Source organism: Pelodiscus sinensis, chromosome 30 (genome assembly GCF_052426305.1).
Source record: "Pelodiscus sinensis isolate ZL-2025 chromosome 30, ASM5242630v1, whole genome shotgun sequence".
NCBI classification, from domain to species: Eukaryota; Metazoa; Chordata; order Testudines; family Trionychidae; genus Pelodiscus; species Pelodiscus sinensis.
Window position 1 is genome coordinate 14,223,633 of NC_143081.1, and position 23,131 is coordinate 14,246,763.

At 47.1% G+C, this 23,131-nt stretch overlaps 2 protein-coding genes across 2 annotated transcripts; both read left to right on the plus strand.

Moving 5' to 3' along the window:
- The first annotated feature begins 10,214 nt into the window (after positions 1 to 10,214).
- Positions 10,215 to 11,147, plus strand: LOC102448140 (olfactory receptor 13A1-like). The gene has a single exon (XM_006135721.3). It carries the CDS (start codon positions 10,215 to 10,217, stop codon positions 11,145 to 11,147), a length of 933 nt encoding a protein of 310 aa, XP_006135783.3.
- A 7,893-nt stretch (positions 11,148 to 19,040) lies between these two features.
- LOC102448380 (olfactory receptor 14A16-like) lies at positions 19,041 to 22,371 on the plus strand. Its single transcript, XM_089774420.1, has 2 exons — positions 19,041 to 19,138; positions 21,392 to 22,371. Exon 2 carries the CDS (start codon positions 21,418 to 21,420, stop codon positions 22,369 to 22,371), a length of 954 nt encoding a protein of 317 aa, XP_089630546.1. The 5' UTR covers positions 19,041 to 19,138; positions 21,392 to 21,417.
- Positions 22,372 to 23,131: the final 760 nt, after the last annotated feature.

Below are 23,131 nucleotides of genomic sequence, written 5' to 3' on the forward strand. Positions count from 1 at the left end.
TCATACGGATTGATGCGTCCGACAGAGCTGACTTGTTCATTAATTATACTGCCAGGCTTTTCCCTAATGTTTGTCAGCAGCAGCTCTCAAAGTCTTTTTAAAAAGAGACCCAGAGCTGTCCTGGTGGTTAAACACTGGATTAAATTGCCTAGAGAGGCTGTAGAATCTCCATCACCATTTAAGGGCAGGTTGGACACACAGACACCTGTCACGGACGGTCTAGCCGGTGCTTGGTCCTGCCGTGGACTGGTTGCCCGCTCGAGTTCGCTTCCAGTCCTAGTGTTCTATGATTCTTTCGTTCTCCCTGCTTTACAAACTGAGAAATGATAAGCCAGAGCGAATGCCCCTGGTTTTGCAGGGATGGGTGATGCCACTCGCTTAGCTGAGTTGTGAAACTAAGAGTTTACCCAGGCAGAGAAATGATTCATTCTCCCTTTTAACTGGGATTTTGAAAGGAGTCTGGAGGTGATAAAACCCAACTGCCAGTGTCATTCAATCTTTGGTAGATGTTTGATTGCCATCGACTCGTTTGAAAACCCCTCCTGACACTTCTCTTTATTCCAAGGGAGCCCAATGTGTCAAAGCTCATAAGGCCTTTCACTTGGTCACCTCTTTCCATCTCCCAGTCGCTGTCCACTCCTGCGCTATTTTGTTCTCTGATGGGTTGGAAAGTTCTCCCTGGTATTAAGGACTTTAGTGCTTTTTGGAAGGGCCCAGCACCCCTTCGGACTCCTTAAATGGCTATTAGCCAGTGTGGGTAAGGAATGGTGTCTGCAGGCTCTGTTTGTCAGAGGGAGGAGATGGGCTGGCAAAAGGGAGATTGCTCGATCATTACCTGTTCGTTTCACTCCCTCTGGGACACCTGGCATTGGCCACTGTTGGTAGACAAATTACTGGGCTGGATGGACTTTTGATCTGACCCAGTTTGGCCGTTCTTATGTTCTTAGGTTCTTATGATCTAAGCCGTTATCACTTGTCTGTTAAATGAGGAGAAATTAGGGGAAAAGGATCCAGCCAGGGGATATATCAGAAGACCGGAACAAAATCCAGTACAGAGACGAGACGCTCTGGCCTTCTAATGACCCAAGTTCCATGCTTACCGAAGGCCTAACCCAAAGACAGGGGAATTCCACGACGGTCTCTTCATTCCTCCTGGCAGGCTTGGGAGAAGCGCACGGATCTCTCTCAGCTGCACCACCCCAGCGACGTGCTTAAGGAAGATGAGCAGCGTTAGTTCCTTTATTGACAGACAGGGAAACTGAGGCATGGAATTGTGTGAATTTCACACAGCAAGTTAGTGACAGAGGTAGGACAATCAGCAACTTCTTAATTCCCATCTACCGGAGCAGGCCACAGCTGAGAGAGCCAACGCTACCACATGGGCCGGATACATAAAGGCATTCAGGTGCTCAGAGAGATGTTTCACAGCAGCTACATGGATTGGGAGAAAGGATTTGTAGTTGCCTACATGCTTCTGAACCTCTCAGTGGAGACGCAATTCACTGGACACTCTAGTAGTGAGATGAACAAATTCTCCTGAATTTGAGCGAGGGGTGGGCATCAAGGGGTCTTTGGGGTTTTGAAAACAGCCCATGTCTGAGGGAAAGGACCCGCCCACTTTTAGTTTTCTGTCTCATTGACTCAACAACTTGCAGCTGCAGCAAGAGCCGCACCCCTGTGGTAGGGGTCTCTTATGCACACAGGAGTTGAGAAGGGACGAGATAAAGGCAGCACGCGCAGGAGGGGGGAAAGACATGGATGTATGTGACCGACATGCTTTCCTTCCCCCAGGTGGGATCACTCCCGAACGTGGTGACCATGTTTGTTAACGCACAGATTCACCTGGCCTCCCTCGGGTCCTTCACTCCACTCGTTTGGGGCGGGTGGGTTGGAACATAGAATGGAAGTGTCCTTGGTTCATTTCAATCATTGTTCTGGGGTGGGGCAGGGGAAGACAGGACAAGGAGTAATGGGCTTAAAGTGCAGCAGGGGAGGTTTAGATTGGACATTAGGAAAAAATTCCTAACTGTCAGGGTGGTCAAATATTGGAATAAATTGCCAAGGGAGGTGGTGGAATCTCCCTCTCTGGAGATATTTAAGAACAGGTTAGATAGACATCTGTCAGGGATGGTGTAGACGGAGCTTGGTCCTGCCTTGAGGGTGGGGGGCTGGACTCGATGACCTCTCGAGGTCCCTTCCAGTCCTATTATTCTCTGATTCTATTATTCTAAGAGGGTGCAGGCTCCCCCAGGGACAGGACAACCCCAGCCCTCTCTCACTGTAGCAGCGTAGGACCAGGTGAGACGTGTCTCTTCATGGCTGCTGCAGCTTCAACGGACACAGCCGAGGGAGGGGTGCATGTCCCCCACCTGGGGCAGGTCCAGGTTTATCTGCCCCCTGCGTTCCTCAGCCAGAGTGAGGATGCAGCAAACGGGGCACTTTCCCTTCATCCCTCAAGCAGGGGAGCAGCGGGCAATGTTCCTAAAAGAATTGGAAGGAGGGATCTTCAGTGCTCCATGCAGGTCCCTAAACAGTGCTTGGTGGGGGAGAAGTGGGGCTGGCGCAGTCCCAGACAGGAGTGGGGCTCACCCACAACCAGCCCCATTCACCTGCCTAGTGATTGTGTCTCTTTTCCATTTTTGGTTTTCTGAGAAGTGATCCCATTCCGGGTACGTCCCATTTTCCAGGCACCATCCACCTCCTACACCACTCTACGTTATGATCAAAGGAAGCTGCCTACCGAATTGTGTGGCCCTAGCTCTTATCATTTGGGAAGAGTTCTTGGACAAACACACAAAGACAGACACTCACACAAATACACAGACCCACAATCTCTCTCAAACATGTATGGTAAATACAGGAGGTTTTGGTAATATTTCTTGGGTAGTCTCTCTCTCTCTCTCTCTCTCTCTTTCATGCACACATACACATGCTTTGGAGGACTTTGCTTTTTAGCTTTTGTTGAGAGAACTAGCCAGACCCCTCCCTCATACTCTGTAGTCTCTCATTAGAAAGTAAAGTAGCACTCCTGGATTCTGAGGGGGAAAAATCACCGCAAAAGAGGGAGCCGTCTTTCTCCTCCACTTACACATCAAACATTTAAAGTTTCCATAAACCTCCTCCTGCATCTTACACCGATTTCTGTGCTGATTAGCATCTCGTTCTATTTTCATTTCATTACCCTGCCGGTGCCTTTCCCCTTACCTGCTTTGTTTACAGACGGCAACTCGGCAGGTCTCACAAATAACCCCAATTTATATTCCTCAAAAGTGACCCTGGAGAATGGGTCTCCACAGACTTTCATGGGCTTTTCTAGAATGTGCCAGCCCCTGGCTTGGTACGGGTGCTGTCCTCTGCTACAGACAAGCAGGGGCCATTAGGGAGCCTTGATCCCGTGTCTCCGTTCTCCTGCAGATTGACCAGTGTGCACTTGTTTAAGTTACTTGGAAATCACAAAAGGTCTGACTGAGAGACGCCCGTTGCTATTTTCACAGAGCACCTGGGAGCTAACCTCCACCCATGGCAGTGAGCGTTAGGTGTCCATGTGCATTTGAGAGTCCCATTAGGTGCCCAAACACCTTTCCAATTCTTGCCCTTAGTGCCTGTTGAGAGTTAGGAAACTGCATCAAAATTTAATCCTGCAGAAGAAAGGGTGAGGGGGGATTTGCGAGCAGCCTGCAACTCCCTCAAGGGGGGGTTCCACAGAGGATGGAGAGAGGCTGTTCTCAGTGGGGGCAGGTGGCAGAACGAGGAGCAATGGTCTCAAGTTGTGGGGCGAGGGAGGTCTAGGTTGGATATTAGGAAAAACGATTTCCCTAGGAGTGTGGGGAAGCACTGGGATGGGTTCCCTAGGGAGGGGGTGAAATCTTCATCCCTAGCGGTGTTTCAGTCCTGGCTTGACCAAGCCCTGGCTGGGATGATTGAGTTGGGGTTGTCCTGCCTTGGATAGGGGGTTGGACTTGATGACTCCTGAGGTCTCTACCCATCCTGGAATTCTGTGATTAATCAGTGTAATAAGTGGTGTAAGATACAGAAGTACAAAGTACCAAATGTTTAATGTCATTCAGATGTCTAAAGATACCCTGTAGTTACTTAATTACCTATAAGGGTATGTCTACACTCCAGCACTATTTTGAATTAACTTTATTTGAAATAGCTATTTCGAATTTGGTGTTACTTCTCGTAGAATGAGGTTTACCAAATTCTAAATAAGTGCGCCACTATTTTGAATTTATTTTGAAATAGCGGTTTGCCTGTGTAGATGCTTTTAAAGTTAACTCGAAATAACGGCTGTTATTTCAAATTAACTTTGTAGTGTAGACATACCCTAAAAGATCGTTCCTGATGCACCCTGCACTAGAAGTTCCCTAGTGTGCTTTAATGTACAGGTTGAACTTTTCTAATCCAGCACCCTAGGGCCTGACCGGCGCCAAACCAAAGCTTAGACATGAAAGGTACCTTTGAATATCCTGCGATATTGGTATTACTTGCCCCCTTAGCATACTTGCCTCCTTAGTACCATTGTGGAACTCAGTCTTGGTGCTTAGCTAGCCAGTGCTAACAGGTTGTCATTGTGCTCATGAACCCCGGAGCTGGCCGGAGCATTTGCCATCCCCATGCGGGTGACGATAACCGAGGAATATCAGGCCTCATAATTGGAAACACAATGAAAACATGCCAGACTAACGAGTAAATAACATTTGAGTTAGGGACAAAATCATTGCTGAATTTATGCAGCTGGTCTTCCTTCCCTTAGAATCATAGAATCATAGAGCTGGAAGAGACCTCAGGAGCCATCAAGTCCAGCCCCCTGCTCTAGGCAGGACCAATCCCAACTAAATCAATCTGGCCAGGGCTTTGTCAAGCCAAGACTTAAACACCTCTAGGGATGGAGACTCCACTACTCCCTAGGGAACCCATCCCAGTGCTTCACCACCCTCCTAGTGAAATAGTTTTTCCTAATATCCAACCTGGACCTCTCCCACCACAACTTGAGACCATTGCTCCTTGTTCTGCCATCCGTCACTACTTAGAACAGCCTCTCTCTAGCCTCTTTGGAACCTCCCTTCAGGAAGTTGAAGGCTGCTGTCAAATCCCCCTTCACTCTTCTCTTCTGAAGACTAAACAGACCCAAGTCCCTCAGCCTCTCCTCATAAGTCATATGCTCCAGCCCCCTAATCATTTTGGTTGCCCTCCGCTGGACCCTCTCCAATGCGTCCACATCCTTTTTGTAGTGGGGGGTCCAGAACTGGACACAATACTCCAGATGTGGCCTCAGCAGAGCCAAATAAAGGGGAATAATCACTTCTCTGGATCTGCTGGCAATGCTCCTCCTAATGTACCTTAATATGCCATTCGCCTTCTTGGCTACAAGGGCGCCCTGCCTTACTTATCTCCAGCTTCTCATCCACTGTAACCCCCAGGACATTTTCTGCAGAACTACTACTTAACTGGTTGGTCCCCAGTCTATAACAATGCTTGGGATTCTTCCATCCCAAGTGCAGGACTCTGCACTTGTCCTTGTTGAACCTCATCAGATTTCTTGTGGCCCAATTCTCCAATTTGTCTTAGTCACTCTGGACCCTATCTCTGCCCTCCAGCGTATCTACCTCTCCCCCCAGCTTAGTGTCATCCGCAAACTTGCTGAAGGTGCAATCCATCCCCTCATCCAGGTCATTAATAAAGATATTGAACAAAACCGGTCCTAGAATCGAACCTTGGGGCACTCTGCTAGAAACCGACCACCATCCTGACATCGAGCCGTTGATCACTACCCGCTGGGCCAGGTCTTCTAGCCAGCTTTCTATCCATCTTACCGTCCATTTATCCAATCCACATTCCCTTAACTTGCTGCCAAGAATATTGTGGGAGAAAGTATGAAACGCCTTACTAAAGTCAAGGTCCACATCCACTGACTTTTCCACGTCCACAAATCCAGTTACCTCATCATAGAAGCTAATCAGATTGGTCAGGCACGACTTTCCCTTTGTGAATGCATGCTGACTAATCACTTTCCTCTTTTTCAAGTGCCTCAAAATGGATTCCTTAAGGATCCCTTCCATGATTTTTCCAGGGACCGAGGTAAGATTGACCAGCTTATAGTTCCCTGGATCGTCCTTCTTTCCCTTTTTGAAGATGGGCACTACAGTTGCCTTTTCCCAATCATCCGGGATTTCTCCCGATCTCCACAACTTTTCAAAGATAATGTCCAAAGGCTCCTCAGTGACATTTGCCAACTCCCTCAGTATCCTTGGATGCATGAAGTTCGGACCCATGGAATTGTGTACGTTTAGCTTTTCTAAATAGTTCCTAACTTGTTTTTTACCCACCAAGGGCCTTTACATAGACGTAGCCTGGGATCTTCAAGAAGACCAGAGCTGCTGGCCAGGTTTTGTCAGAACCTATCCTGTCCGGAGAAGGACTTGCCCTACACCTGACCCACAAAATAAAAGTTAAAGAGGTCTCCATTCACTGCCTCATGCCAACAGAGTCCTCATACCCTCCGCTGTCGCTGTCGCTGTCTCTATCTATCTATCTATCTATCTATCTATCTATCTATCTATCTATCTATCTATCTATCTATCTATCTATCTATCTATCTAATTGGTCCATCCCTGCAGGATGGGCTCTTAATTGGGCAGGGCCTGCTGGCTGGGTGCATTTCCAGCACAGTTCTTGGTAAGTTGTATCAGTGTGTAACTACTGTTATCATTAAATATTTTCGCCCGATTTTCAGTTAGAATTTGTCCAGCATCCATTTTCAGCCACCACATCATGTTATATGTCCAATGGTCTTAAATTACAGCACTGAAAGTTTGGGTGGGAAATTAGGAAAAAAACTTCCTGCCTGTCAGGGTGGTCAAACACTGGAATAAATTGCCTAGGGAGGTTGTGGAATCTCCATCCCTGGAGTTATTTAAGAGCAGTTTGGACAGACACCTGTCAGGGATGATCTAGATGGTGTTTGGTCCTGCCAGGAGTGCAGGGGACTGGACTCGATGACCTCTCGAGGTCCCTTCCAGTTCTAGGATATATTGTGCTCACAACACAGTTCTAGGACCCTGGTTCTGTGTCTACAGGGAAACTCACACCAAGGTGCCCAGATACGAGGCCAATAAATTGCATTGCTGACGGCAGAGGAGACACTCCAGTGGGGAGAGCTGGTTCAGATGATTCAATATGGAGTAAGGGTCACTGATGGAGAAGGTTGGTGGGTTTTTTGGTACCGATTTACCTGTTGCCTTCTTCTCCTTTGAGGCCTTGTTTGAAAGTGAACTTTCCTCCACTTTCACAAGGGATACAGGACCTCCCTGCAGAAGGTTACTAGCTATAAAGAGTGAACATCTTCAAGAACTCATATCTCTGCCAGAGACTGTGTTTAAATCGACATATAGTTCAGTGTAGAATCATAGAATCCTAGGGCTGGAAGAGACCTCCGGAGTCATTGAGACCAGTCCCCTGCCCAAAGCAGGACCAACCCCAACTCAATCATCCCAAACAGGAATTTGACAAGCCAGGGCTTAAAACCTCTAGGGACGGAGATTCCACCCCCTCCCTAGAGAACCCATCCCAGGGCTTCCCCACCCTCCTAGAGTTTTTCCTAATATCCAGCCTAGACCTCCCCCATTGTAACTTGAGACTGTTGCTCCTCCTTCTGCCACTTGCCCCCACTGAGAACAGCCTCTCTCCAGCCTCTTTGGACCCCCCTTTTGGGGAGTTGAAGGCTGCTCTGAAATCCCCCCTCGCTCTTCTCTTCTGTAGATGAAGCAAGCCCAAATCCCTCAGCCTCTCCTCGTAGGTCATGTGCTCCAGCCCCTGATTTATTTTGCAGGACCCTCTCCAATGTGTCCACATCCTTTCTACAGTGAGGGGCCCAGAACTGGACTCAATAGTCCAGATTCAGCCTCCCCAGTCCCAAATAAATGGGAATAATCACTTCTCTGGATCTGCTGGCAATGCTTCTCCTAATGCACCCTAATATGCCATTAGCTTTCTTGGCTACAAGGGCGCCCTGTTGACTCATATCCAGCTTCTCATCCACTGGAATCCCCAGGGCCTTTTCTGCCGAACTGCTGCTTAGCCTGCCGGTCCCCAGCCTGTAACAGTGTTTTGGATTCTTCCGTCCCAAGTGCAGGACTCTGCCCTTGTCCTTGTTGAACCTCATCAGATTTCTTTTTGTCCAATCCTCCAATTTGTCTAGGTCTCACTAGGTGGATTGAGTGAGAGGTGAGAATATTAATTTGCTTGTGTCTTTCTTTCTTTCTCGCTTGCTTTCTCATGCTTGTAAATGATTCCTTCTGATTTCTTCTAGTGGATATTTTAACCTTTGCAATTGTACGTGGCACCAACAGGCAGTAAAATGTAATAAGAATCAAGTGATTAATTCTTTTATATGCTTTTGAAATTGAGCCAAATTTAATGTCTGTCATTTCATGTTTTGTAATTTGGCTAAATGTACTTTGCAAGCACACACATTTTCATAGGTATGTTGATGAATCTTGGACCATATTTTGATCTCAATTTGCCCAGTGTAATTCTGATGGAAATTCACATACAACTTTGGAGTTCACTTGCATGCTATTATGTGTGAACCTAAAAGCAATGGAAATGAGGTACAGTAATGCTGATGTAAGGACTAACACTTTCACAACCTACTCTCTGTACCCTTAAAGTTTGCAGTCCAATTTCAAATGTGACCCAAAGGGTGGCAATTTATTTTCTTAAAAAGTTGTTACATTATGAAATACGGAAAATCAGTCTGATAAAACCTCACCGCTAGTTACATTTATTCGTCGTGAATCTTTTCTCATTTTTATCAGATTTACTGTTAAGTAACTCCCCTGATTTCAGGTTCCTTGCACCTGGAGTGGGAGGAAAATCCAGAGAGGTAGAGAAGAAAGAAGACGAAAGTCAGAAGACAGTGAAGGGAGACTTAAATGTAACGCAGTAAGCCATATTTATCAGATCATGTAGATGATATTTCCAAAGAAGCAAAATGTACATAGTGCCATGTAACTTATCTTCAAAATTAATTTTTGGAGGACATGATTCACCTCCCATTTACACAACTTGTATAACAGCGTAGCTCTTGAATTCAACCCTGTTGACTGCAACATAGCTTTAACTGATTTACTACAGGGAGTCCAAATTCTTTTATTGTGCGTCTTGCTTCTTTATAAATATATGAATATGTTACTTCCTACAAATGATTGTTATTTTTCTATCATCCATGTTGCGTAGGTTACAGTCTCTGTTGGTGTCCTGTTTTACAAATGGTCTATTTCGCGAGATGAGGCTACAATTTGGAATCTTGGTCATTTATCAGATTGAGTGTGGATTGATTTTCCAGTCAAACGGTAAAATCCTCTGTCAGGCAGTAAACCAAACATATAGCTTTCATGCACCTTTGACAGAGAACATCTGGAAAGTTATTTTTCCCTTCTCTGTGCTGGGAGAACAGAGATTCAGTAATTCAGACAGATTTTTGTGCTAACATATTTTAATCCTCTTCAGTTGGTTCATGTATTGCATTGCAGGCCTCAGCTGGAGTATTGTGTCCAGTTCTGGGCACCACATTTCAAGAAAGAGGTGGTAAAACTGGAGAAGATGCAGAAAAGAGCAGCAAAAATGATGAAAGGTCTAGAAAACATGACCTATGAGAGAAGAATGAAAAAATTGGTCTTGTTTAGTTTGGAAAGGAGAAGACTGAGAGGGAACATGATAGCGGTTTTCAAGTATCTAAAAGGATGTTACAAGTAGGAGGGAGAAAAATTGTTCTCCTTGGCCTCTGAGGACAGGACAAGAAGCAATGGGCTTAAACTGCAGCAAGGGAGGTTTAGGTTGGATATTAGGAAAAACTTCCTGCCTGTCAGGGTTATTAAACACCAGAATAAATTGCTGAGGGAGGTTGTGGAATCTCCATCCCTGGAGACATTTAAAAGTGGGTGGGACAAATATCTATCAGGGATGATCTAGATGGTGCTAGGTCCTGCCGTGAGGTCAGGGGACAAGACTCAGGGACCTCTCCAGGTCCCTTCCAGATCCAGGATTCTGTGATTCTATCATTAAATGTGTAGAAGTTGCAAGTCCCTTTCTCTACCTCTATGTCAATTTTGCTCTGTCTAGATGGCTCAATGGCCATATTGCTGCAGTTTCTGGTGAAAATACCTGACACCAGGTTTCCTCTCTGTTCCTGCAGAAGGAGCTCTCCAGCCATGGAACCCGGTAACCACACCAGGGTGACTGAGTTTGTCATGCAGGGCCTCTTGGAACATCCTCACTACCGGGGGCTGTTCTTTGCCCTGTTCCTATGCCTCTACACAGCTGTCATCTTGGGCAACTCCCTGATCATTGTGGCTGTGGTCCTCCACCCGCCTCTCCACACCTCTATGTACTTCTTCATCGCTAACTTGGCCACGGTCGACATCATGTGCAGCTCCTCGGTTCTGCCCAAGATGATGGAAAACCTGCTGCGAGGGAAGAAATCCATCTCCTTCGAGGGCTGCATGGCCCAGCTCTTTGCCTTCTCTATGTCTGGGGCAATGGAGCTGATGCTCCTGACGGTCATGTCATGCGACCGCTATGTAGCTATCTGCCACCCCTTGCATTATGTCAACCTCATGACCAAGAGAGTTTGCATCACTTTAGCCATTGGCGTCTGGGCTGTCAGTATCGGCAATTCATTGATGCACACCTTGCTTATGCTGCGTCTGGATTTCTGTGGGCCCAACCTCATCCAGCATTTCTTCTGCGAGATCCCATCTCTGCTGGTGCTGTCCTGCAGCTCCACCTACCTCAACCAAGACATGGTGTTCCTGGCGGACATCTTCATAGCCATAGAGAACTTTCTGCTGACCACCGTGTCCTATAGCTTCATCATCATCGCCATCCTGAAAATCCGGAGCTCCAAAGGGAAGCAGAAAGCCTTCTCCACTTGCTCCTCTCACCTGCTCGTGGTAATCTTGTTCTACTCCACCGTCATCTACACCTACATCTCACCCACCTCCATTGACTTCCTGGCTAAGAACAAGATGGTGGCCATCATGTACACCCTAGTGACTCCCATCCTGAACCCTCTAATCTACAGCTTGCGCAATAAGGAAGTCAAAGTGGCCTTCAGGAAAATCTTCCCATTTGCCATGAAATAGGAGTCTTCCCAAGATTCTTACATAGCTTGCTGTTTCTTGGATAAGTCCTATAGGAGGAGTAAATAGAATCATAGAATCATAGAATCATAGAATAATAGGACTGGAAGGGACCTCGAGAGGTCATCGAGTCCAGCCCCCCGCCCTCAAGGCAGGATCAAGCTCCGTCTACACCATCCCTGACAGATGTCTATCTAACCTGTTCTTAAATATCTCCAGAGAGGGAGATTCCACCACCTCCCTTGGCAATTTATTCCAATATTTGACCACCCTGACAGTTAGGAATTTTTTCCTAATGTCCAATCTAAACCTCCCCTGCTGCACTTTAAGCCCATTACTCCTTGTCCTGTCCTCAGAAACCAAGAGGAACAAATTTTCGCCTTCCTCCTTGTGACACCCTTTTAGATATTTGAAAACCGCTATCATGTCCCCCCTTAATCTTCTTTTTTCCAAACTAAACAAGCCCAGTTCATGAAGCCTGGCTTCATAGGTCATGTTCTCTAGACCTTTAATCATTCTTGTCGCTCTTCTCTGTACCCTTTCCAATTTCTCCACATCTTTCTTGAAATGTGGCGCCCAGAACTGGACACAGTACTCCAGCTGAGGCCTAACTAGTGCAGAATAGAGCGGCAGAATGGCAAATAGTTGTAGACATTAATTTCTACTGAGGTCCATTCATTTCATGGAACACCAATGATTTGCATCAGCTTCAAACAAGTTGCCTTGATTTATACTAGGTGTCCTTTGGACTGTATTAACATCTTTGGAGCTGTGTTGAAGCACACTAGATGGACCAGGTTCTTTGGGCCAGAATTAGCTAACAAGTGTGATTTTCATATATCAGAAAACTCAGTGGCTTCAATGACCGTTAGCTGCCCTGATGCCTCTGAAAAGATCTCATGTGGTGTTTAAATATGTCTGAAAATCTGCTTATTGTGTAAATAAATATCTTGCATGCAACCTCAGTGAGTCAGAACATTTAGGCTATGTCTACACTGGAAGCTTCCTCTGGAAGAACAGCCGTTCTCCCTCTAAAACTTGCCGGCTGTCAACAGAGGGATGCAAATCAAGCACATGGAAATTGCTAATGAAGCAGGGTTTTAAATATCCTGTGCTTCATTAGCATAAACATGGCCACCGCTCTTTTTTTCGAAACCCCCCTGGCAGTCTAGACGTGGATCTGTCAAAAATAAACCATTTTTCGACAGATCCTGTATTCCTCAAAAATGAGTAGCCTTAAGGTGTATTAAGAAAGGGATTTAGGCACCTGATACTTCGGATGCCTAAGTGCCAGGATAAAGTGTCACTGGTATTGTAAAAAAGGAGACACCCCTTCAGCAGCTGCTGAAATGCAGTGGGGGCCCCAAACTCACTTTGCACCTACGCTTTTCAGCGTTAAGTCTCTCAGGCAGCGATGGGCATGCAAACTGCACTCCTCTCCCGGCATCTGGCCAGTCACAGAGAAGGAGAAGTTGGTCTTCTACCTCCCTTGATCCCAACTTTCTTTGGGACTAGCTACAGTCTGCTCAGTGATCCAATGGCTACGGACAAAAGACAACATGTCCCCTCTTAGTGTGTACAGTCTCCACTGGGAAGGTTTGTGATAATTACTCTGGAGTAATTATCGTGGTGAGCACCAAACACCCCCTAGGAGCATCTATCCAGTGCTGCAGAACATATGTAGACTGATGGCTCCCAGATAAGCATGAACATAGAATCCCAGAACACTAGAACTGGAAGGGCCCTTGAGAGGTCATCGAGTCCAGTCCCCTGCCCTCACAACAGGATCAAGCACTATCTAGACCATCCCTGAAAGGTGTCTGTCCAACCTGCTCTTACATATCTCCAGGGATGGAGATTCCACAACCTCCCTGGGCAATTTATTCCAGTGTTTCCCCACCCAGACAGACAGGAAGTTTTCCTAATGTGCAATCTCAACCGCCCTTGCTGCAGTATAAGCTGTCCTTAGAGGCCAAGCAGAACAATTTTTCTCCTCCTCCTTGTGACACCCTTTTAGATACTTGGAAACCACTCTCATGTCCCCCCTCAATCTTCTCCTTTCCAAACTAAACAAGCCCAATTCTTTCAGTCTTCCCTCATATCTCATTCTCTAGACCTTTCATCATTCTTGTTGCTGCTCTCTGGACACTTTCCAATTTCTCCACAACTTTCTTGAAATGCGGTGCCCAGCACTGGACACAGTACTCCAGCTGAGGCCTAACCAGCGCAGAGCAGAGCAGAAGAATGACTTCTCGTCTCTTGCTCACAACACTCCTGTTATTCCAGCGCAGAGCCATGTTTGCTTTTTTACAACAGTCGTATATAGCTTGTGGTCCACTCTGACCCCTAGATCCCTTTCTGCAGGACTCCTTCATAGACAGTCTCTTCCCATTCTGTGTGTGCGAGACTGATTGTTCCTTCCTAAGCGGAGCATTTTGCATTTGCCCTTATTAAACTTCATCTTATTTACCACAGACGGTTTCTCCAGTTTGTCCTTATCATTTTGAATTATGACTCTATTCTCCAAAGCAGTTGGAACCCCTCCCAGCTTGATATCTTCTGCAAACTTCAAAAAGTCCTCTCTATGCCATTATTGAAATCATTGATGATCGTCAACTAGTTCAAATCACCAACTTCATTGGTGCTTTGCAGAACAGCTGTTGGCCAGCAAATGTTACACGCTGATGTTACCAATGTTTTGTGTGCCTGCATTCTTCTGGGTGGACAATGTGAAGGGAACATATCCACTCCCGAATGAGCCTGATTTGACACTGGCTTACACCTGGTGTAGCCATTTTGCTTTGAACAAGACCAACGTGATTCTCCTGGAGGTCTGCAGTAGCGTCCAACCAGAAGTGGTCTCCAACACAAAAAGGAAGCTGTTGGAGAAACAAGTCCATGGCTTGCTTGGCTGTGTTTTCAAAGGGAAAGACAAGAGAAGAGAATTCAGTAAGGAGAAGCAAAGAAAATGGTGAAATGAAACACAGGGTGCAGATGAGTGGGGAATTCTGAGGTAATGCCCTTGATTCCTATCTACACTATGGACTAGAGTCACAGACTTCAGGAAATCGCTGAGCTGCTCAAAGTCTATGTCAGGTGCCCTATCCACCAATGGGAGATGCCAGAGGCTTATGTACTAAGCTATACCCCTCTTGGGATGTCAGCCCCTGAACCCAGACTAGAGGAAGACACCTAACTCTGGTGTCGCAGCTGTTGGCCTTCTCTGCTGAGTGAAGCCATGGGGAAGGCCTTCCCTCATAATTTATCACTCTGAGATGCAGACACTCCTCCGGGGTTGGGGAGACCTTGATACATGTCACTCTGTTGCTCAACGGGATGGGAGCTGTAACCTACGACTGCTCTGCTGAGTGTTACGTGCATCAGGAGAGTTTGCAGAGGGGTGCCCTTTGACATCTCCTGTGATGAAGACTCCAAGCATCATTAGATCAGAGGGAGACACAAAGAGGAAGTGTGAGAATGAGTCTCCAGACTATTTGGTGGCGTCGGCCCATGGAATGCAGCAGAACTACAATCCTCTGTCTCTGCTCTAGTGAAATTCATAAAAATATGTATCCATGATGGAACCGTGTCAACAAGAGACATTGGGGGACCCCAACGCCAGGTGCTAGGGCACTCATAGAATCATTGAATCATAGAATATTAGAACTGGAAGGGACCTCGAGAGGTCATCGAGTCCAGTCCCCTGCCCTCATGGCAGGACCAAATACTGTCTAGACCATCACTGATAGACATTTATCTAATCTACTCTTAAATATCTCCAGAGATGGAGATTCCACAACCTCCCTGGGCAATTTATTCCAGTGTTTAACCACCCTGACAGTTAGGAACTTTTTCCTAATATCCAACCTAAACCTCCCTTGCTGCAGTTTAAGCCCATTTCTTCTTGTTCTATCCTCAGAGGCCAAGATGAACAAGTTTTCTTCCTCCTCCGTATGATACCCTTTTAGATACCTGAAAACGGCTATCATGTCCCCCCTAAATCTTCTCTTTTCTAAACTAAACAAACCCAATTCTTTCAGCCTTCCTTCATAGGTCATGTTCTCTAGACCTTTAATCATTCTTGTGGCTCTTCTCTGGATCCTCTCCAATTTCTCCACATTCTTCTTGAAATGGGGTGCCCAGAACTGGACACAATACTCCAACTGAGGCCTAAACAGTGCAGAGTAGAGCGGAAGAAGGACTTCTCGTGTCCTGCTCACAACACACCCGTTAATGCATCCCAGAATCATGTTGGCCTTTTTTGCAACAGCATCACACTGTTGACTTATATTCAGCTTTTGGTCCACTATAACTCCTAGATCCCTTTCTGCTCAACTAAGAAGGCTTTCTTCTCTGAGCTCCTGCACACCATAGGTCCTTTATCTTTGCTCAAATAAAATTTCCTTGACTGAGGGAAGACCTTTCTAGGGAAAAAAAGTCCTATCTGGATTTTAAAATTGGTCATGAGGAAGAATCCATGAAACAATGGTCAAATTTTGCAAAAGGTACTAGATGTCTTAGCAGATATACCGGGCGTAGCTCAGGTCCTTAACCGGAGTAAAGTTTTGGGGTCTTTTTTTAATTAAATGGAAAATGTGTGCACTTCATTGGCATGATTGTCCAAGGCGGGGAATATAGAGGTGGGGGTGACTCAGAGCGCAGGTTGTGTGTCTGGAGACCATAGGGCAGAGATTGGGGTTGCAGGAACTAGGGCAGGGGATGGCAGGTGTCCTGAAAGATAGAGGGCTCAGGCAGGGGGCTTAAAGATGGGGGCTGCTTGCATGCTGGGAAAAGTCCCTGAGTTGGGGGGCATTGGCTGGTGCCGAGAGGGGATCAAAGCCCAGAAGCCCTTTAGCCTGGCTCTCCCCCCAATCCCTTCTCCACCTACTACCTTGTGTATCCCACCACGGCTAGGCTGAATCTCACCCCAGGGTGCCCAGTTGGAAGACACCCCATCTCTCTCTGTCTGGGGTCTCTCACAGAGTCAGGGTCACGTCCACTGGCGTTATGGGGTATCTGAGGTTGCGGAGAATCCAGCTTGCTCAAGTGGTGATGACTCCCTCTATGGCAGAGTCGCGCCTGCCGACGTTCTTTGCTCCAGCCGGAATGTCCACAGACACCTTGTCCCTGCAGCGCTGGGTCTCGCCTCTGCCCACATGGAGGGAGTCCTCGTTGCTGTGTGTATAACAGGGGGGTTTCCTTCAGCAAGAGCAAGAGCCTTGTGACCAGCAAGTGTCAATGGCAGAGGTTCCCCAGGGCTTTGTCTGTGGGTTTGGAAGTCCTGAGGGCGCCTGCCCCTCACTTCTAGGCTGGGGTGGCCGCGCGGCCGGAGTCAGAATACTCTCTCACCCTGCAGGGTTGACCTGGTGACTTTGAGTACAACAGTTAAATCCATGCTGTGCCATACGTTTGGCCTGGAACCTGGTTTGCTTTTGAGACACCAGGAAAACCAAAAGGCTCCAATGTGGTTTACCTGGTGGTCAGTTTTCTTTTCGGACACCTCTTAAACCAATAGACTTCAGTGGGGTTGACCTGCTGACCAGCTTGCTTCCGGACATCAGGAAAACCTGGAGAATGCAAAGGGGCTGACCTGATTGTCAGTTTCCTTTCAGGAGACCAGGTAAACCCCATAGAAGCTAAGAGGTTGACCTGCTGGCCAGCTTCATTTGAAGCCACCAGGTAAACCCATAGGATCCTACTGGGTTGACATGATGACCAGCTTCCTTTATGGACAACCAGTAAACCCTTGGAATCCAAAGGAGTTTACCTGGAGGCTCCTTGATTTCAGGCTCTCCAGTGAACCAAGATGTTCAATAGGATTGATCTGGTGTCCACCTTTATTTCAAGACACCAACTCAACCTTTACCCCATCCTTGATTCCTAGAGGTTGACACAAGGTTCCCAAAAGATTGGCCTGGTAGCCTGTCTGCTTTCAGGAGACCAGGTAAACCCATAGAATCTCATGGGTTGACCTAATGGCCAACTTCCTTTCGGGACAGCAGGTAAAACCATGGATTCTAAAGGGTTTGAGCTGAAGGCGAGCTTCATTTCATGAAGTTCAATTAAATCCTTTAAATTCAAATGTTGCATCTACAACTGCACCTCCCTTCAGTTTGGAGGATGCACACAGGCCTTGTTTCTCAGTCTCAAAACTATTAGAGGAAAAGGTTCCAGAATAAAAGCTGGCCAAGAGTCTACAAATAAAATAAAATAATAAAATAAATGTACAAATAAACTTAAAGTATATTGTAAATTAACAATAGTAAGAAACAAATTGCAAACAAGTACTAAAAATTAAATATAAAACAACACACATCGTAACAGCAAAGACAATAAAATATCAAATATAATAAAAATAATAAGAGGAAAATAAAATTATAGATACTTGCACAAATGAAAAATATGTGTACAACCAAAAAATCAAGGAAGGCATATGAGTGAAATTTGATAAATGAAAAGGTAAAAAATATAAATATTTTAAAACAGACATTTAAAAAAAAGAGGGAGAGAGAATAAAGCAGGCAGACCAAATGTTTTATTCTGAAATTTGCTGGGAGAGAATCCATGGGATCTTTGTTCCTAATCACACGAGAGGGGTTTCGGGGTTCCCCCGCTCACTCTGGCCCTCTGAGTAACTGCCGTGGAACCAGGCTCTGGAAGTCCCAAAGGGCTGGAATTCCAGCTCTCTCCCCACAGGAGAGTTCCAGAAGGCTGGGGGGATTCCCTGCCCAGCCTGGGCAGAGGCAGGGCTGTCCTTTTCCCTCCCCTCATTCTGACGGCTTGGCCCGGAGCTGTGTCACATGGTTATATTGGCAGGTTACATGCTGGGAAACGTCCTGAGTTGAGGGTCTCAGGCTGGTGCAAAGGGGGGATCAGAGCCCAGAAGCCCTTCAGCCTGGCTCTTCCCCCAGTCCCCTCTTCACCTAAGTACCTTGTGTAATCCGCCATGGCTGGGCTGAATCTCGCCCCGGGGGGCCCAGTCGAGGGACACCCCATCTTTCTCCTCTGTCCGGGGTGTGTCTCAGAGTCAAGTCACCATCCACTGACATTAAGGGGTGTCTGAGGCTGCGGAGGAATCCAGCTTGCTCAAGTGGAGATGACTCCGTCTATGGCAGAGTTGCGCCTGCTGACGTTCTTTGCTCTGGTGGGAACGTCCACAGACACCTCATCCCGGGAAGGCTGGGTCTCGCCTCTGCCCACACGGAGGGAGTCCTCATTGCTGTGTGTATAACGGGGGTTTCCGTCAACCTCCTGTAGAGCAAGAGCCTTGTGACCAGCAAGTATAAATGGGAGAGGTTCCCCAGGGCTTTGTCTGTGGGTTTGGAAGTCCTGAGGGTGCCTGCCCCTCGCTCCTAGGCTGGGGTGGCCGTATGGCCGGAGTGAGACTGCTGTCTCACCCTGTTGGGTTGACCTGGTGGCTTTGAGTGCCGCAGCTAAACCCATGGTATGCCATACGTTTGGCCAGGGACCTGGTTTGCTTTCAGTTCACTTGGTCAACCAAAAGGATCATATATAGTTTACCTGGTGGCCAGTTTGCTTTTAGGACACCTGGTAAACCTGTAAACTTCAGTGGGATTGACCTGCTGACCCACTTGCTTCCAGACCCCAGGAAAACCCAGAGAATGCAAAGGGGATGGCCTGATAGTTAGCTTCCTTTCAGGAGACCAGGTAAACCCCATAGAGGCTAAGTGGTTGACCTGCTGGCCAGCCTCACTTGAAGCCACCAGGTAAACCAAAAGAATCCTACTTGGTTGACCTGATGGCTAGCTTCCTTTAAGGTCAACTAGAAAACCCTTGGAATCCAAAAGGGTTGATCTGGTGGCCACCTTGATTTTAGGCCCTTTGATAAATCAATAGTTTTGAATGGAGTTGACCTGGTGTCCGTTTTTGTTTCAGGACACCAACTCAATTCTTCCCCCTACCTGGAATCCTAGAGATTGACCCAAGGATCTCAAAGTGTTGACCTGGTGACCGGCTTGCTTTCAGGACACCAGGTATATCTATAGAGTCTAATGGGGTTGACCTGATGGCAAGTTTCATCTTAGCACGGCAGGTAAACTCATAGGCTATGTCTACACTATGAATTTTCTTGTCAAAACCTATGCTAATGAAGGACTCATTTGCATGAGTCACAATCTCATTTGCATATTTTCTGTGGATCCGTTCTTTTGCTAGGTTTTTTGTGAAAAAACAAGAAGTGTGTTCATTTTCTTTTTGCACAAAACCCCCTTTTCCCACCAGATTGGTAAACCTCCTTTTTTGGAGCACAAGGATCTGGCAGGAAAAAGGGGTTTTGCACAAAAAGAAGACATCCACACTGTTTGTTTTTGTGCAAACACCCCAGCACAAAAACACATGGGAAGAAAATATGCAAATGAGATCATCTCATGCAACGGAGTCCCTCATTAGCATATTTTTTGCTGAGAAAACTCGTAGTGTAGATATAGCCTCAGGGTACGTCTCAACAACATCCCTTTTTCAATAAAGGGATGGAAGTTAGACGTATTGAAATTGTAAATGAAGCTGGGATTTGAATTTCCCACACTTCATTTATATAATGGCGGCCACGGATTTTTTTCAAAAAGCAGATTTTCGGGAAAAAAACACGGTTAATGGGGGCATTTTCAACAGAAATGCCCCATTTTAACAGATCCTCTACTCCTCAGAAAAGCTATGTCTACACTAGGAGCTTTCTCAGGAAAAAATATGCTAATGAAGGAGTTGCTATCTCATTTGCATATTTACTTCTGATCTGTTTCTGCCTTGGGGTTTTTGCACATAAACCTCTTTTCCCGCCAGATCAGTAAACCTCCTGTTTCAGGGCATACGGATCTGGCAGGAAATGGGGATTTTAGACAAAAAGAAAACGTCCACTGCTTGTTTTTGCACAAAAACCCCAAGGCAAAAACAGATCCGCAGAAAATATGCAAATGAGACTGCGACTCATGCAAATGAATCCCTCATTAGCATATCTTTTCCTGGGAAAACAGGATCTGAAGAAATGGGGCATTTCTATCATAGCTGCAGGGTTTTTTTTGAAAATCAGCTTTTCGACAAAAAAAACCTTGGCCACCATTATGTAAATGAACTCCAGGAAATTCAAATCCCAACTTTGTTTACAATTTCGATATGTCTAATTTACATCCCTTGATCGGAAAAGGGAGGTAGTTTACACATACCCAATGGCTGTGTCTACACTGGCATCCCTTCCGGAAAAGGGATGCTAATGAAGCGCTTTGGAATAGGCAAATCCGCGGGGGATTTAAATATCTCCCGCGGTATTTGCATTAACATGGCTGCCGCTTTTTTCCGGCTTGGAGATAAGCCGGAGAAAAGCGCAAGTCTAGACGTGATTCTCTGGAAAATAAAGCCTTTTCCGGAGGATCTCTTATTCCTACTTGAATATTTATTCCTCTCTTATTCCTCCTTCAAGTAGGAAGCACTGTAACTAGGCCCTCATAGCGTACCCATAATAAGCCAAGAAGCTTCCAAGGAGCTCATGGCCCAAGCCGCGAAGGCACAGGGAGGGCGAGCGGGAGGGGAAACTGAGGCACCGAGCGGGGCAGTGACTGGACCAAGGTCACACAGCATGTCAGTGGCAGAGCCTGGGCCCGCTCACCTCTCACAGAGGGAAGATACACAACTGTGCGGTCCCTTCCAGTGCTAGTGTTCTATGATTGTTTCTCCCGATCAATGGATACAATTAAAACTATGCTGCTTTATAGTCATGTCAGGGGGGTTATTGTCGTGAGGGGTGTGACGGCGCATTGGGGTTTTCCCGTCTCCTGCACCCCCGTAATGGCACAAACAGACTCCACCAGCTAGTAGAATAGATGTGTTTATTGCTTCTCCAGGATACAGCCCAGCACAGATTTAATCTGGTTACAGGGCAGGCCTAGGATGCCTCAGCCCCCCTTGAGATGGGGGGAGGCTGGGCCCCTAAATTCCAGCTCCTTTCCCTAGGCTGTCTCCTCCATGCTCCCAGACAGAAACTACCTCACTCACTTCCAGCCCTGACCCTGCCTTCTTCCCATTGTTCCGCTCCCTGGGAGATAACTCGTCAGACAGGTTCAAAGCCCCCTTGCATAATGACTCATCCCCTGCCCTGTTGGGCCATGCTGCAGCCAGCAGCCAGTGGAGGTCACTCACAACCCACTGCCCAGCATAGCAACCAGCAAGGTACCCCCACTACGTCACAGTGGGAATTGAGGCCGTTCCCTCTGCCACTGCCCTTCTTCCCTCCACAGGTCGGACACATCGTGCTGAGAAGAAAATGTCCAACCACACCACCGTGACCGAGTTCCTTCTCCTGGGATTCTCTAACATCCGGGAGCTGCAGATTCTGCACTTTGTGGTGTTTCTGGTGCTTTACCTGGCTGCCCTGATGGGGAATCTTCTCACTGTCACAGCCATCGCCCTCGACCATCGTCTTCACACCCCCATGTACTTCTTCCTGGCGAACCTGGCTGTTCTCGACATTGGCTGCATCTCGGCTGTTGTCCCCAAATCCATGGCCAATTCCCTCAGCAACACCACCCTGATTTCTTACTCGGGCTGCGTCACGCAGGTGTTTTTCCTCCTCTTCTCGGTGGGAGCAGATGTTTTCCTTCTCACCGTCATGGCCTACGACCGATATGTGGCCATCTGCCGGCCACTGCACTACGAGAGAGTGATGAACTGGAGAGCTTGTGTCCAAATGGCCACCAGCGTGTGGGTCGGTGGCGTTCTCAACTCCACACTGCACACCGGGAACATTTACACCATGTCCTTCTGCCACGGTCATGTGGTGGACCAATTCTTCTGTGAAATCCCCCGACTCCTCAAGCTGGCCTGCTCTGATTCCTACTGCACTGAAAATGGACTCATTGTCCTTAGTATCTGCCTATTGCTCATCTGCCTTGTGTTCACCTTTGTGTCCTACGTTCAGATCTTCAAAGCAGTGCTGAGAATCCCCTCTGAGCAGGGCCGGCGTAAAGCCTTCTCCACCTGCCTCCCCCACCTCATCGTGATCTCTGTTCTAATTGGCACTGGGTCCTTCTCTTACCTGAAACCGATTTCCGGCACAATCTCGCGTCTGGACCTCATTTCGGCTGTTGCCTATTCCATGGTACCACCCATGCTGAACCCAGTTATCTACAGCATGAGGAATAAGGAGCTCAAAGCTTCGCTGAGAAAACTGACTAGGTGGAGGTTGTTCCCTAAGAATAAAAAGTCGATGTCTCTCTGACGGTGATTTCACTCTGTGTTTGTATATCAACGTAATCAATAGGTGACATTCCTGGCTCTGTGAGAACATGCTTGGCCATCTCTCAGCAGGAAAGGGGTGTTTACACTGTCTGAAATGCAGACTAACTCAATTCAGAGGAGTGACTGTAGGTTTACACTCCTGTAAATACGATTGGAATCTGTCCATGTATGTCTCTGCCTTAGGTTTTCTCCTGCTGCCCATCCTCATGCTATCTGAGCAACTTCCGCATAAAAGCCCCATTGACATCCAGGCTGTGTCCAGACTCCATGCCTCCGTCGACGGAGGCATGTAGATTAGCCAGATCGGAAGAGGGAAATGAAGCCGCGATTAAAATAATCGCGGCTTCATTTAAATTTAAATGGCTGCCCCGATCAGCTGTTTGTCGGCAGATCGGGAGAGTCTGGACGCGATGCCCCGACAAAGAAGCCTTTCTTCATCGACACAGGTAAACCTCGTGAAACCAGGCTTACCTGTGTCGATGAAGAAAGGCTTCTTTGTCGGGGCATCGCGTCCAGACTCTCCCGATCTGCCGACAAACAGCTGATCGGCAGATCGGGGCAGCCATTTAAATTTAAATGAAGCCGCGATTATTTTAATCGCGGCTTCATTTCCCTCTTCCGATCTGGCTAATCTACATGCCTCCGTCGACGGAGGCATGGAGTCTGGACACAGCCCCAGAGTGGACTTGACGAGCTGTCTGGGTCTTTAAGGGGAAAAAAGTCTGCTAGGGGTATGGCGG

What these genes read in the sequence shown, in the direction of transcription:
- LOC102448380 (XM_089774420.1), top strand. Translation starts at nt 21,418, where the DNA reads ATGTCCAACCACACCACCGTGACCGAGTTCCTTCTCCTGGGATTCTCT.
- LOC102448140 (XM_006135721.3), top strand. Translation starts at nt 10,215, where the DNA reads ATGGAACCCGGTAACCACACCAGGGTGACTGAGTTTGTCATGCAGGGC.